The sequence below is a fragment of the Urocitellus parryii genome, chromosome 1 (assembly GCF_045843805.1).
Source record: "Urocitellus parryii isolate mUroPar1 chromosome 1, mUroPar1.hap1, whole genome shotgun sequence".
Classification (NCBI taxonomy): domain Eukaryota; kingdom Metazoa; phylum Chordata; class Mammalia; order Rodentia; family Sciuridae; genus Urocitellus; species Urocitellus parryii.
Genome location: NC_135531.1, coordinates 83931383 through 83948020, shown reverse-complemented (window position 1 = coordinate 83948020; position 16638 = coordinate 83931383). Strand labels below are relative to the sequence as shown.

Here is a 16638-nt window from a genome sequence, read left to right as displayed (position 1 = left end):
AAAGAACTCAAAAAGCTAAACACCAAAAAATTAATAACCCAATCAATAAATGAGCCAAGGACATGAACAGACACTTGTCAGAAGAGGATATTCAGTCAATCAACAAATATATAAAAAAATGTTCATCATCTCTAGCAATTAGAGAAATGCAAATCAAAACTACCCTAAGATACCATCTCACTCCAGTCAGAATGGCAGTTATTATGAAGACAAAACAATAATAAGTGTTAGAGAGGATGGGACTGCAAATTGGTGCAGCCAATATAGAAAGCAGTATGGAGATTCCTTGGAAATCTGGGAATGGAACCACCATTTGACCCAGCTATCCCTCTCCTAGGTCTATACCCAAAGGACTTAAAAACAGCATACTACAGGGACATAGCCACATCAATGTTTATAGCAGCACAAGTCACAATAGCTAAATTGTGGAGCCAACCTAGATGCCCTTCAGTGGATGAGTGGATTAAAAAAATGTGGCACAATGGAATTTTACTCAGCAATAAAAGAGAATAAAAGCATGGCATTTGCAGGTAAATGGATGACTCTGGAGAAGATAATGCTAAGTGAAGTTAGCCAATCCCAAAAACACAAATGCCGAATGTTTTTTCTGATATAAGGAGGCTGACTCATAGTGGGGTAGGGAGGGAGAGCATGGGAGGAATAGATGAATTCTAAATAGGAAAGGGAGGGGCAATATAATAGACATCATTATCCAAAGTACATATATGAAGACATGAATTGATGTGAACATACTTTATATACAAACAGAGGTATGAAAAATTGTTCTATATGTGTAATAAGAATAACGATGCATTCTGCTGTCATGTATTTAAAAAATAAAACCAATAAAAAGAAAGAAAAAAGAAACATTCAGACTCCATGACAAGTAAGAAGACTGTGTCAGATATTTTGCAGCCACATAGTCCTGTGCAGAGTCAAATCCTGATATTAGTCAGCCTTACAGCTTTGATGAACATCACCAACAGGAAGCCACTAAAGGCTTTATCAGTGCTATATTTGGTGCTGGTTTAGCCCTTACTTAGAGAACCCTATGCTGTATTGATCTTCTTACCTCAGAAATGATATAACTACCCCTGGGGAAGTGAAAATATACAGAGCTCTGTGAGCTAAGCTTAGTTCCTGGATTTATGTCTGCAGGATATGAAATCCTAAATAGATAAGGAAGTTCAAGATGTATTTTCATCAAAAGTATGGGAAGAATTAAGTCCCTAGCAATCATACTGGAAATCTGCACACACACATACACACACACACACACACGCGCGCGCAAAAGACAACATAGTACAGTTTTTAACCTATTTAAAATCCAAATATACTTGACCCAAAGCCCACATATGTCCTACAAACTTCAATGGATATAATAGCATTCCATACAAGAGAGATTATTAAGGCTAAGAACCTCTTCTTGACCTGAAGAAGTGATCCCATAGTGAGGAGTGATTCCATAGTGAGGTTCTGACTTAGTTACATGAAATAACTTTAAGCATGACATGACAGAAACATATTAAAGATAGAATTTTGCTGAGTTCAATAAATAAACAAATTATAGTTTAAAAGTTACTATTAAGGCTCCTAAAGCAATACAGTTTAATGTAGTGTCAAATCAGATACTTTTGAACCAAACCAGAAACTCTGATTTAACAAAAATTTACACAATTAAAAAAAAAGACTTAAATGATATTTGTGATATTCTTTCTGTAATTTTATCTATGCTAAGTCATTTTTAAAAAGCAAAGTATATGATAGTGATATATTTATCTTCTATCATAATTCAAATAAATGTAATTTTTAATCCAAAAGTTTCTAAATGGCAAACTTCCAATTTCCACATTCTTTTCCAGAAAATCCATTTGGACAAAATATCTGGGGTCCTAAACACTGTTTTAACTTTGATAATGTAGAAGCAAGACTGTAACTTAGAGAAGGATGATATAAGAAAGGAAAAGTGAGAAAAGAGTAGGCATCCCTACTACATAGATGTATTCATTTTATAAAGCAACAAATCAGTAAATTATGTTAAAAGAATAGAGCTTGAGTTGGGAGCAATAGAACATACCTATAATCCCAAAGACTCAGGAGGTGGAGACACAAGGATTACAAATTCAAGGCCAGCCTCAGGAACTTAGCAAGACCCTCTCTCAAAAAAATAAAAAATAAAAAAACTGGGGATATATTTCAGTGGTAGAGCTCCCTTGAGCTCAATCCATAGTACTAAATAATAATAATAATAATAATAATAATAATAATAATAAAGTTTTAGGATATTATTTAAAATTATAAAAGTTGATAAAAACTAAAAATAACATAATTTTCAAACTTAATCATGGAAGACAGGTATATAGGAGTAATGTGAATTATTAAACTCACTTATTAACAGGAATTCTATAGATATGATCTATTGATTATGGAAGCATAAAGGAATAAGCATGTTATCTAAATTTATCATGATAATCTTCAAAAAGATATATAGAAAGTCAAGATGTTGCCATTTTGGAGAGAATAATTGGAAATGAAGAAGAGTGTGTGAGAAACTTACTATCCATTTTAAGATCATCATTATTATTTGTTATTTTCCATATTCAGGTGTTACTTTTAAATACAAAATTTATAAATAAAATATTGCTTCATATTCATACTGCTGTTACTTATTAATAAATAATTATAAAAACCTTAGATGTGATTATAGGTAACTGCAAAAGAAAGAATTTCAGAATATTTTAATTATAAATATCTGCAATACAATAATAAAGATTATCTTTACTCTGAAAAGCTCAACATTTTCCAGTTCATTAACATTTTTCCAATGAAATAGGTTCATGACAGAAAACATTATTCATATTTAACACCTGACAACACATTAATTGGTATAATAGGAAACGAAACAAAGAAAACTACTTCCAGGCATTACCAGGTGCATCTACTATGTGACAACAAGTCACATAGTTTAATTTATTTTTATAGCTTTATTTTATTTATTTATTTTTATGTAGTGCTGAGGATCAAACCCAGCACCTTGCACTGCTAGGCGAGCACTCTACCGCTGAGCCACAACCCCAGCCCCCACCTAGTTTAATTTTTAGGGCTGTACTTTTCCCTTCTGCTAAATAAGAGTTAGAAACAAGGTCTTGAAATTTCTTCAGGCTCAACACACATGATCTCCAACAAAACAGGTCATTTGATGTTATCAGAATCAAAATTTTCAGCAACTGGAAATATATTCTCTAGCATTCTGCAGAAAGGAAAGCAGGTTCTCAGGAAACTTAGAGGGAGGTTGAAGAGAATAAGGTGAGATGGATGCAGAGCTAGAACTGGAATGTGCCTGTGTCTGTGCTGTCTTAGTTGACTGGGTACCACAGCAACTACCGTTCACGGGGTGGCTTACTTAGTAGAAATTGACACTCTCACATTTCTGAAGGCTGGAAATCCAAGATCTGGGTGTCAGCACAGCTGGGTTCTGCTGAGGGCTCTTCCTGACTTGCTGTCAGCAGCCTTCTCAGTGTGTGTTCATTCTGTCTTTCCTTGTGTGTGTGGGGGGGGGGGGTGTGGTTAGGGGGCATGTAGAGAAAGAGAAAGAAACAATCTTTTCCTCTGCTTTTAAGGCCACCAATCCTACTAGATTAAGTCCCCACCTGAGTGACCTCATTTAACCTTCATTACCTTCTAAAATCTAGATATCCAAGTAGTCACATTGCAGGTTAGGACTTCAACATACTAACTTGGGAAGGGGGGAACAAAATTCAGTACATAGCATCTTCTTTCATAAAATGGGTGACAACTTTTTCACGTCTCTCCTGCCTGACAACATGACACAACTCTGTTCCTATATGTCAACATTTCAATTTGAGGAAATTAGTACTTCAAATAAATCAAAAACAAATATTACACAATTTAATATTATTTCTCATTTCTCATCCATGATTTAAGAGATTAGACAATCATGCTAAGTCAAATAAGCCAATCCCCAAAATACCAAAGGTCGAATGTTCTCTCTGATATGTGGATATTAACCCACAACAAACAGGGAGAGGGGAAAAACAGAAGTACTGTGGATTAGATAAAGGGGAATGAAGGGAAAGGAGGGGTAAAAGAAATAGGAAAGACAGTGTAATGAATCTGACACAACTTTCCTATGTGCACATATGAACACACCACCAGTGAATCTCCACATCATATACAACCATAAGACTGGAATCCTAATTAGAATAAGATATATTCCATGTTTGTATAAATGTATCAAAATAGTTTTGGCTGTCATGCATAACTAAAAAGAACAAAAAAAAATTTAATATTAACAGCATAAAAATTTGAACATGATACAGTTCACACTTTCTCAACATTAAAGTTTAAATTCAAAGACACAAACACAAAGGTGCTAATTTATCACACAGTGACCTTCCATATATATTTGTCATCAGTTGTTCCAATCAGGCTGCTTGCATAGTCTTCTTATAACAAAATTCCTAAGTGGAAAACTACAGACTCGTATTCATTAAAGCTAATGGATCTCTAGGACTGAGGATATAATTGAGTGGTAGAACATGTGCCTAGAGACCCTGGGTTCAATCCCCCATACTACAAGGAAAAGAAAAAAATATTTAATATTAATGTTTTTCTAGAGAGAAAATGATTTGATCTGAGTTCAACACTTCCTTTGCAGTCCAGTTTCATCGAAAGCCTGCCTTTTGAACTGTGAGAAACAAATAATCCAGTCAATGACTGGGTGAGGTGAGTGTGGTTCAATTCAGGTTTAAGAAAAAAGCTTGTTCACTAAAAATAAAAAAGCATGTGAAATTATGTAAATTCAGAAATAAGGAACTGAGGGTGGCAAATACAGTTTTGGAGGAAATTTCTACCTAATTACAACTTGCCTAGAAATGGGAAGAGATGCACAAAACGCACGAAGTTTTAGACAACGTAATTGTTTAGTCAAAAAGAAGAAAAAATTCTAGCAAAGAGTACACACTATTGATCAAGTAGAAAATGCTTTAGAGTAGGTTTTATAGACAAAGGCCAAAGATGTGGGGTTCACATTACTCCACCCGATAATTTGAGAGGTGACAGTGAAGTATCCATCAAACTTCTCCTCAGCCTCCCCCGCCCCATAACCACCTTCCTTGGCTAAGTCAGGCAGTACCTCTTTGGGACCCAGAGCACCCAGGGTAGATACCTTTATTATAACCTTTATTCATTGCTGTTGGTATTTCTCAAAATATGATTCTCACACTTTCTGCATAATACAAACCTCCATTATTCTTCAACACCCCCAATCCCCATGTGCTTATGTAAAATGCATATTCTGGGTGGAAAATGTAGCTCAGTAATAGATCACTTACCTAACATGTGTGAGGTCCTGAGCTCAATCCCCAATACTGGAAAAAAAAAAAAGAAAGAAAACATGCTGATTCTTCACCAGATTTAAAAAACATACCTCTTTAGAGTGAGCTCAAGAATCTGCATTTTAAAAACCATCTGTTATGGTTTAGATGTGAGGTGTCCCTCAAAAGCTTATGTGTGAAACAATGCAAGGAAGGTTAGAGATGAAATGATTGGGTTACAAAAGACTTAATCTGCTCAGTATGTGAAAGTCCCCGATAGGATTAACTGGATGATAATGTACGCAGGTAGGTTATAACTGGAGGAAGTGGGTCATTGGGGGCATGCCTGTGGGCTATAAATTTTGTCAGAGGTGAGGGGAATCTCTCTTTAATTCTTGATGGCCATGTTCTGAGCCACTTCCCTTCACCATACTCTTCCACCTTTATGTCCTGCCTCATCTCAGGCCCCGAGGAATAGAATCGGCCATCTATAGACTGAGACCTCTGAAACAGTGAATCCCAAAATAAACTTATTTTAATAAACAGTTCTTAATAAACAAAAATAAAATTATTCTTGTCAAGTCTTTGGTCACAGCATTGAAAAAGCAAACTAAAACACCATTCACCTGATTATTCTGCACATTAAATTTTGAGAATTGCTGCTATATGTTAATCGTTATTTTTTTCCAATCAAACCATGAACACATTTGATGATGAGCACTATGACTAATCCACCTCTTCATTGCAACAACAAGCTCAAGCAGGCTCCCAATAAAAATGAGTTGACTAACACCTGGGGAAATACTACTGCATAAGCAGAAGGTAAAAAGCAAAGCTCACACAATGACTGGCTGAATCCAAAGAATGGCATGAGATCTTAACTTCGAAGCGCGGCTGGAGTCACGATGGAGGAGTATGCCAGAGAGCCTTGCCCCTGGCGAATTGTGGATGACTGTGGTGGGGCCTTTACGATGGGTACCATAGGTGGTGGTATCTTTCAAGCAATCAAAGGTTTTCAAAATTCTCCAGTGGGAGTAAACCACAGACTACGAGGGAGTTTGACAGCTATTAGAACCAGGGCTCCACAATTGGGAGGTAGTTTTGCGGTTTGGGGAGGCCTGTTCTCTATGATTGACTGTAGTATGGTTCAAGTCAGAGGAAAAGAAGATCCCTGGAACTCCATCACTAGTGGTGCCTTAACAGGAGCTATACTGGCAACAAGAAATGGTCCAGTGGCCATGGTTGGGTCAGCTGCAATGGGTGGCATTCTCCTAGCTTTAATTGAAGGAGCTGGCATCTTGTTGACAAGATTTGCCTCTACACAGTTTCCCAAAGATCCTCCGTTTGCTGAAGACCCCTCCCAGTTGCCTTCCACTCAGTTACCATCCTCACCTTTTGGAGACTATCGACAATAACAGTAGAACTTTTTTCCCAGGATTTCTTTAACAGAATGAGCTGTAGTTCAAGAAAGATTTCAGAAGATCAAGTTGCAGTCTGTTTTTAAAACCATAGGTGAAACAACTGTGGCCAAATAGGCTGTGCAGAGACATTTAGCACTTTTTTCTATTTAAAGGAACATGGAGGGGGCGGGATAAAAGATGCCACATTTATGAATTCACACTCGGATTGCATTTGTGATCAAAATAAATATCTAATATCCTTAAAAGAAAATATAATAAGTGCTTAGAAGATGAAGGACCAAAGGGCAAATAACAGTGGAACATGACCATCATTTCCTTAGGGACTTCTCTGCCTGGTTTTGTGTGTTCTATTATTCAAACAATAAAAAGCTACTGGAACTTAGAAAAAAAATCAAGATCAAATAAGTTGGAAAAAAATATTTTTTGGTGTTTATTCTGAATGGACTCAATAATCCAGAAAATTTTACTAACTTCACTCTTTGAAAAATCAAATAAGGGCTAGTTGAAACTCAAAAAAGCCCTGTCACTTGAGTGCAATGACTCAGAAAGAGACAGTGGTGAGACATCAGATGCCAGAAAAGAGCAGGGGGGGATGGCTACTGAAGAAGCCAGGAATATCCTCATTCTAGGATTTCTACACAGATGGAGATTGAAGAAAGGGGTGTGCTGCTGAAATCCAGATTGGGATAAAGAAAGAATGAGAATCAAGGTGTCAAAATGAACCATCTAGGAGCCACACAGTAAGCCACACACCAGAGGGTCACCCAGGCATCTGGTTCATTTCTACCCTGCAATCTACTTTTTGAAAACACTTGAAAAAGTGGATAATAGGATTGGAGGAGATTTTTCTAGAAGGAAAAGCACTGAGATTCCAGTTGGAAATTTAAAGGTCACTAGGATTAGACTTGGCAACTGCTTTCTGTTTTGCCACAGAACACATTCAGGCTTGTCGAAGCAAAATATATGACCTGCCTAAGGAGATAGGCTGCAAAATGTAATATAAATGCTAGGTTTTGACCAGATTTGGTGTAAGGGTCAATCTAATTATGATAATAACATCAAAACATTAACAGGCTATATTTCAAATTGGAGTTCTGGGGAAAACATGTTTGAACTCACTTCTGGCTATTTGTCTTAAGATGTACAGGTGGAGAATTTCTTTTTTTTTTTTGGTGGAGAATTTCTTTACAAAAGAAAAGGTTATCAGCCTCAGATACATTCTATTTATGATGAAGATTAAACCCAAGAGCAAAAGGGAGCTGAGAGCTGAGGAACAGTTCAGAATGGAAATAGCTAGGTAGATACCTCCAATCTAGGTAACTAAGAGCTCCTGAAGAAAACTACTACCATGCCAGCTGATGGCCAGCATTTCTTTCCATGTGTCTATTCTGCTCCTGCTCATAATTCCATAAAAGCCATTCTCTTCATATATCTCTGACTCTCCACTTTTCCTATCACCTTTTATTGCTTATTATTTATTTGTTTGTTTGTTTTGCAGCCCTGGGGATTGAATGCAAGGGCACCTTTCCATTGAGCTACATCTCCAGTACTTTTATTTTTTTATTTTTTTTTTTATTTTTGAGTCTCACTAAGTTGCCAAGGATGACCTTGAACTTATGATCCTCTATACACTACTGCACCCAGCTCCCTATCACTTTTACCTGTTAACATTTCCCCAAAAAACAAGATGGCTTTTTGCTTCTCTTCTTTCCACCCGCAAGAAAGGAACTTACCCACACCCATCCTACTTTCTTTACCTCCTATTGATGGGAGGGTAGGGAAGTTTCCCTACCCCATCCAGGTTTAAACCTTCCACTCAGCCTGGAAGTCTTTTTCTTTCTCAGCCATTTGGACACACAGCTTTGGTTATTACTCTTTCTTTCTTTTATTATTAAATTATTTATTTATTCTAATTACTTATATATGATGGCAGAATGTAATTCATTTCATATTACACATATAGAGCACAATTTTTCAAGTCACTGGTTGTACACAAAGTATTTTCACACTATTCATTTCTTTATACATGTACTTAGTGTAATGATGTCTAACTCATTCCACCATCTTTCCTACCTCCATCCCTCCTCCTTTCCCCTCCCTCCCCTTAGTTCTGTATAAAGTTCCTCCATTCTTCCCATGCTCCCCCTGCCCCATCACCTTTATGAGTCAGCATCCTCATATCAAAGAAAACATTTGGCCTTGGTTTTTTGGAATTGGCTTACTTCACTTAGCATTATATTCTCCAATTTCATCCATTTACCTGCGAATATCATGATTTTATTCACTTTTAATGCTGAGTAATATTCTATTGTGTGTATATATATACCAAAATTTCCCTATCCATTCATCTACGGAAGGGCATCTGCCTTGATTCTTCAATTTGGCTATTGTGAATTTTGTTGCTATAAATATTGATGTGGCTGTGTCCCTGTAATATGCTGTTTTTAAGTCTTTTGCATATAGACCTAGGAGTGGGATAGCTGGGTCAAATGGAGGTTCCATTCCCAGTTTTCCAAGAATTCTCCATACTGCTTTCCATATTGGCTGAACCAATTTGCAGTCTCACCAGCAGTGTATGAGTGTGCCTTTCCCCCACATCTTCACCAACACTTATTGTTGTTTGTATTCTTGATAGCTGCCATTCTGACTAGAGTGAGATGGTATCTTAGAGTAGTTTTGATTTACATTTCTCTAATTGCTAGAGATGTTGAACATTTTTTCATATATTTGTTGATTTATTGTATATCCTCTTTTGAGAAGTGTCTGTTCAGTTCCTTGGCCCATTTATTGACTGGGTTATTTGGTTTTTTGGTGTTAAGGTTTTTGAGTGCTTTAAATAACCTAGAGATTAATGCTCTATCTGATGTGCTTATGGTGAAGATTTGCTCCCATTCTGTAGGTTTTCTATTCACCTCACTGATTGTTTCTTTTGCCGAAAAGAAGCTTTTTAGTTTGAATCCATCCAATTTATTGATTCTTGGTTTTAATTCTTGTGCTGTAGGAGTCTTATTAAGGAAATTGGTGCCTAATATGACATGGTGGAGATTTGGGCCTACTTTTTCTTCCATTAAGTGCAAGGTCTCTGGTTTAATTCCTAGGTTCTTGATCCACTTTGAGTTGAGTTTTGTGCATGGTGAGAGATAGAGGTTTAATTTCATTTTGTTACATGTGGATTTCCAGTTTTCCCAGCACCATTTGTTGAAGAAGTTATCTTTTCTCCAATATATGTTTTTGTCGCCTTTGTCTAATATGAAATAACTGTAATTATGTGGGTTTGTCTCTGTGTCCTCTATTTTGTATCATTGGCCTACAGGTCTATTTTGGTGCTAATACCTTGCTGTTTTTGTTACTATTGTTCTGTAGTATAGTTTAAGGTCTGGAATAGTAATACCACCAGGTTCACTCTTCTTGCTAAGGATTGCTTTGGCTATTCTGGGTCTCTTGTTTTTCCAAATGAATTTCATGAGTGCTTTTTCTGTTTCTATGAGGAATGTCATTGGGATTTGGGTTGGGATTGCATTGAATCTGCATAATACTTTTGGCAGTATAGTCATCTTGACAATATTAAGTCTGCCTGTCTAAGAACAAGGTAAATCTTTCTATCTTCTAAAGTCTTCCTTAATTTCTTTCTTTAGTGTTCTGTAGTTTTCACTGTAGAGATCTTTCACCTCTTTGGTTATTTCTCTTTCTACTTCTGTTCATTTCATCAATTACCAAGGCTTATGCCCCAAATAGATTTGCGTCATTTTGATCTTAAAAAACAAAGTCTAACCTCAACCCATTCTAACCAGACTTCTTTAGAGAACAATCTAGACTCATTGTATCCACATTCTAACCTCCTGTTTGCTCCTTCTCAGTGATATAATCTAACTTTACCACAACTGATCTCACCAGGGTTTCTGCTCACTTAGAACTGCCAAATTCACTGCTTACCCTGACCTCACTTGAACTCTGGGGAGCACCCAACAGATCTGTGACACGCCTCTCTTGTGTTCTTTCTTCCTCTCTCTTAAAGGAAATTTTCACTTCCCTGTCTGTCTTCTTCAGTTCTTCCTCATAGTCCTAATCTTGGTCAACTTAACACTCAATCCACCCTCTCAGAGTCTCATCTACATTACCATATGAATAAATTCCAGGAACTTCCCATCTCCATTGCAAAATCTTCTCCCGAGTTCCAAAACCATATGTCCAACTATCTGTGTGACATCTCAGACTCAGTCTGACCAAACCTGAAATAACCGTCTCTGGCTATCTCCCACTCAACCCAAATCTAGTCCTTTTCCCAGATTCTTTCCCTTGATTAACAGCATAGTCATTATCCTGATCACACAGTTAGGAACTTATTGCTTGATTGTGTTTGTTTGTTTGTTTTTCAGAAATACTATTCCCGCTTCCCCAATCCCCACATGCAGTACCAGTATATGTTTTATCTGCTGATCTTCAGGTTAATGCTTGGTTTCTCTGTTCATTTACCTGTCATTATATTAGTTATTTTTGAGAAGAATACAATATGTTCATTAAAGTTAAACAGATTTAAGTTAAATATCCATTAGTTTAGCAATATGAACATAGTATATGAATCCTATAGAACTGTGGAAGTAATACATGTGATGGAGTTCTCAAGTTATCTGGTATATTCTTGAAAACTTAAATTACTACATTTTTATATAATAAATCATAACTTCTCTAACTGTATAAATTAGGAACAACATTTTCCACTAGTTCTTATTCTGAAAATTATTAATCTTGTAGAAAAAAATGAAAGAATTGTACAGTGAATTCCCATGTACATAACATCTACATTTTACAGCTAGCTAGTATTTGTGCTATCTTTTCTTTATTACCTATCAATCCATTTGGCTTTCTATAAAACAATCTCATTTCAAAATAGGATACAGACATCAGTGCACTTCATCCCTCTATACTTGAGCATGCCTATCATTAACTGGTTACTTGGGGTAAAGGAATTTACATATAGTGAAATCCACAAACCTTAATGCGTCATTCAAAGCGCTGCTCATTCTTGACACTTCCTTCTCTCTCCTCAGTCACTTTCTATGTTGCTCAATCCCTTCTCTTTTCCTCCAGCCCCACAGCTCTAGTTCAGAGCTTTGTCGCTTCTCACCTTCTCACGTCATGCAGTCTTTTCTATTTTCATTCATTCCCACAGCACTGTCAGGATGATTTTTCTAAACCACAAATCTTATTCATTTCCTGTTTAAATGCCTCTCTAAAGTTATTGCCCAAACATTCTGGGAAAACCTACATATAATACCCATCTTCTGGGGTTGGGGATGTAGCTCAGTGGTAGAGTGCTTGCCTACCTCACGTGAGGCACTGGGCTCAATCCTCAGTACCATATAAAAATAAAGAAATAAATAAAGGTATTGTGTTCATATACAACTAACATTTTTTTTTTAAATCTCTGAGTATGATACATAAGGACGTGATCCTGTTTCTCTGACCTCATTTTCCACCACCTCCTTACCTTCCCTACCTCTGTCCTTACTTTCCCACTCAAATGTTACTCACTAAATATACAAAATCATTGGCACTATTTTGCGTCCCCACCCCAGGATACTTTGTGTTCTTTTAGACATGGTTCCTTCAGTCAGCAATGTCCGGCTTTCCTTTCACATTCTAGCTACCTCCTATTTACTCTTTCTTCAGATTTCACTTTTCCTGTGAGCCTAGCACCTCTACCCTCTACCGGGATTCCAGGCTTGTCCAGAGGCCCCCTTTAGAATCCCCAAAGATCATGTTCAGATGTTCTCTCCTAAGTTTTGCTCCAATGTTTGTCAGTCATCCCAACCAGTCTGCATCTCCTTGAGGGCAGAGAGAAAATCCCTGCTTCTCATCCCGTCTCTCTGGTCTCAGATGCACAAATGCTCATTAAATATTCATGGAAAGAAAAGACAGAAAGAAGGCAAGGGTATTTACTAGATGTTTGAGAATCTTGAAATTTCAAGGTCAGTAGTGGGATGATGTTAATTCAAGAAAACATTTAATATAAATTTAAAATGAAAGGGGATACTCTTGCTTATATAGGCCCTTGCTTGAAACCTCAGACAAACCAGAGGTGAAAAAAGACATAAACCGCTTTGTTTCTTTATTTTTTTTCTTCTTTTTAATTGTGGCAAAATACATATGAAATTTACCTTCCTAGTCATTTTAAATGTATATCTCAGTAATGTTAAGTATGTTCACATTGTTGTACACGATTCACTTTTAATTGTATAAATATAGAGTTACAGCTATCTTTTTTTTTTTTTCAGTTTTCGGCAGACACAAGATCTTTGTTTGTATGTGGTGGTGAGGATCGAACCTAGGCCGCACGCATGCCCGGCGAGCGCGCTATGGCTTAAAAAAAAAAAAAAAAAAGAACAAGTAAAGGCATAAGGAAAGCTCTGACTCTCTTGACTCAAGGAGTCTATATTCCTGCTTAAATTACATGCAACAGCTATGCAGGTGCTGCCCTGAGGATGCACCACTAATTACCTGGCAACAGCTTCTAGAGCTGAAGGCAGAACTATCAAATCACAGCACTCCAGGGTGTTTTCTTCCAAAGGACAAGTGCATTGGGCTATACTCCTGGTGTTAAAATACCCATGGGTTTTACACCTGCCAGCAAGATTCAGTCTACTTTAGATCTAACCCTGATTATCCAATTGGCTTTTTACACTGGGTAATTTTAGGGCACTTAATTTAGAGCAGCCATAGAGATCTAAACTATACCTTTAATTAAACAGAACATCTCACACCTTACTCAGAAAATGAATCTTCATCCAGCCCTATATTTTTCTGGACTGTACTATCTGGTACTCTTCCATAGCTGATGATTTATTAAAAAAAAAAAGAAGAAGAAGAAGAAGAAGAAGAAGAAAGAAAGAAAAGAAAAGAAAGAAAGAAAATTGTAATATAGAGACAGTATCTGAAATCATACAGTTGATGGATCTGTTGCATTCATTCTAACATGGTCATTTCATGGCATGGAGCAGGTCAACAGCCACATAGAAGCTAAGGAAGAGTGTGTTACCCAGCGAAGCATGTGTTTCCCCATAATATAAGACCTGTGCTACACAAAAGATTTGGAAAAGAAGTCAAAATGAATTAATCCATAGCCATTTATTGAAAGTCAAAAATGGGCTAGCAATGTATTGGTATTGTATTGTTAAAATTAGCATAATCAGCTCCCATATTTCACAAATGAAATTTTCAAACTAAGAAAATCTCATCAAAAGTAATATAAACCAGGAAGCAAAAAATGACAATATCTGCTCTTCAAAGCTTGGCAAGATCATATACTGGGAGAAATACCTACAATTCACTACAGAGATAATCTCCTAAAATGAAAGAAACCAAAAGATTTGAGATGGTATTCAAAATTGGGTAATTGCCATGCTTAATTGATTGCTTTTCTTGGTATGGCTGATACTTTCACTTTTAATAATTAAACTGGACCTTTAAACCTCTCTTAAGCAAATAGTAGTATTTACTAGAAAGATAATGTGGAGAATTCATTGAAGCCAAGTGCAGAAAATACACATGGGCCACACTAGGGATGGAAACAAGAAATTGGATATAAGAACTATGGTTACACAGTTGCCCTAGGAGTAAAGAGGCTCCCATTTCTGTTTCTCTTGGGTTGTCTTTTTAATTTTCTCCTTCTTATAGACAGGCTTTCTCTGCCTTAGAATGCACATGGTCCAAATACTATATTCTCAATCCTGTGTTTCTGTCCCTTCACACTCCATAGGGATGAAATAGAGCCTCTGAGATCTCAATTCTAATTCTTAAGTGGCAAAACTGACTAGGATAACTTTGGTCAAGTACCCACTCCCAAACATTTGTCACTTATGAATTTTCTAGAAGAATTTATGTTTTATTTGTGTCTCCCAAAGTTGGAAACTTAATGCCTAATGAAATAGTGTTAAAAGGTAGGTGATTAAATCCTGAGGACTCTGCCCTCATAAGTCGATTAATGTTTTTGTCATAAGAATGATCTGTTATAATCAGAGTACATTTGCTATAAAAGCAAGTTCAGTTCCCTATTTTCTCTGTTCCTCTCTTGCTCTTTCACCTTCTGCCATTGGTGAAGTAAGAACCTCACCAGATACACACACAAACACACACACACACACACACACACACACACACACACACCACCCAATTTGGGGACTTCCCACTCTCCAGAACTTTAAGAACTAAATTTCTGTTCTTTACAAATTACCTGATCTCAGGTACTCTGTTACAGCAGCACAGAGCAGACTAAGGCATCCTACTTTCTAGGATTACAGATGAGATATCATATTTTGTTTGTTTTACCTATGCGATTCTAAAAACACTTCAGCGCTTGCAATAGCAGTTTGATTCATCAAGTAACAAAATGAGTCACAGAAATGTGAAATTAGCCAGGCATGGTAGTTTACCCCTATAATCCCCCAGCTCAGGAGGCTGAGATCCGAGGATCAAAAATTCAAAGCCAACCTCAGTAATTTGATGAGGCCTTAAGCAATTTAAGGACTTTAAAACAGCATATTACTGAAGCAGCCACATCAATGTTTATAGCGACACAATTCACAATAGCTGAATTGTGGAACCAAACTAGATGCCCATCAGTAGATGAATGGATAAAGAAACTGTGGTATGGGCTAGGGATGTGGCTCAAGTAGTAGTGCGTTTGCCTGGCATGCGTGAGGCACTGAGTTCGATCCTCAGCACCACATAAAAATAAAATAAAGATGTTGTGTTCACCTAAAGCTAAAAAATAAATATTAAAAAAACTGTGATATATATATATATATATACACACACACACACACACACACACACACACACACACACAATAGAATATTACTCAGCATTAAAAGAGAATACAATCACGGCATTTGCAGGTAAATGGATGGAGTTTGAGAATATCATGCTAAGTGAAGTAAGCCTATCCCAAAAAACCAAAGGCTGAATGTTTTCTCTGATAAGTGGATGCTGATTCATAATGGAGGGGCAGGGAGGTGGCGGGAAGGTGGAGCATGGGAGGAATGGAGAAACTGTGGATAGGGCAAAGGAGAGGGAGGAGAAGGAAGTGGGGCACATGGTAGAAAAGATGGTGGAATGAGATGGACATCATTACCCTAGATACATGTATGAAGACACAAATGGTAAGACTCTACTTTGTGTACAGAGAAATGAAAAACCATGCTCCATTTGTGTACTATGAATGGAAATGCATTCTGCTATCATGTATAACAAGTTAGAACAAATTAATTAATTAAAAAAGGAAAAAAGGGCTGAGGATGTGGCTCAGTGGTTAAGTGCCCCGGGTTCAATATCTGGTGCCAAAAAGAAGAAAGAAAGAAAGAAAGAAAGAAAGAAAGAAAGAAAGAAAGAAAGAAAGAAAGAAAGAAAGAGGGAGGGAGGAGGGAGGGAGGGAGGGAAAATGTGAATGAGAATATTAAAATCAAATTATTTTAAAAATATTTAATTGATATATAAAGATTGCACATATTCAAGGCACACTCAGTGATGATTTAATATATGTATACATTGTTTAATGACTGTCAGATTAATTCCAGTTATGAGAGGAATAAGTTCTGAGAATCAAAGGGACAGCATAGGTGGTAATTAGATGTGCTAATTAATCAGGACAACCTCTCCCATTTGTCCCTCTTCCTGGTCCCTGGTAACCACTGTTACACTCTGTTTCTATGAATTAACTTTCTATGTTTGATTGTTTTAGATTCCACCTAGAAATAACATCATTTAGTATTTGTTTTTCTTTGTCAGGCTTATCTCTCTCAACATAATGTCCTATGGGTTCATCCATGTTTTATATATGAAGATAGATAGTAGATAATGAATATTAAAAATACTTGCATATTTTT

The 16638-nt window shown here is 36.7% G+C and overlaps 1 protein-coding gene across 1 annotated transcript; it reads left to right on the top strand.

The window, feature by feature from the left end:
* Positions 1-6241: 6241 nt before the first annotated feature.
* Positions 6242-6845, top strand: LOC113187296 (mitochondrial import inner membrane translocase subunit Tim17-A). Its single transcript, XM_026395044.2, has one exon. The coding sequence runs from the start codon at positions 6242-6244 to the stop codon at positions 6749-6751; it is 510 nt and encodes a 169-aa protein (XP_026250829.2). The 3' UTR covers positions 6752-6845.
* The last annotated feature ends 9793 nt before the right edge of the window (positions 6846-16638 follow it).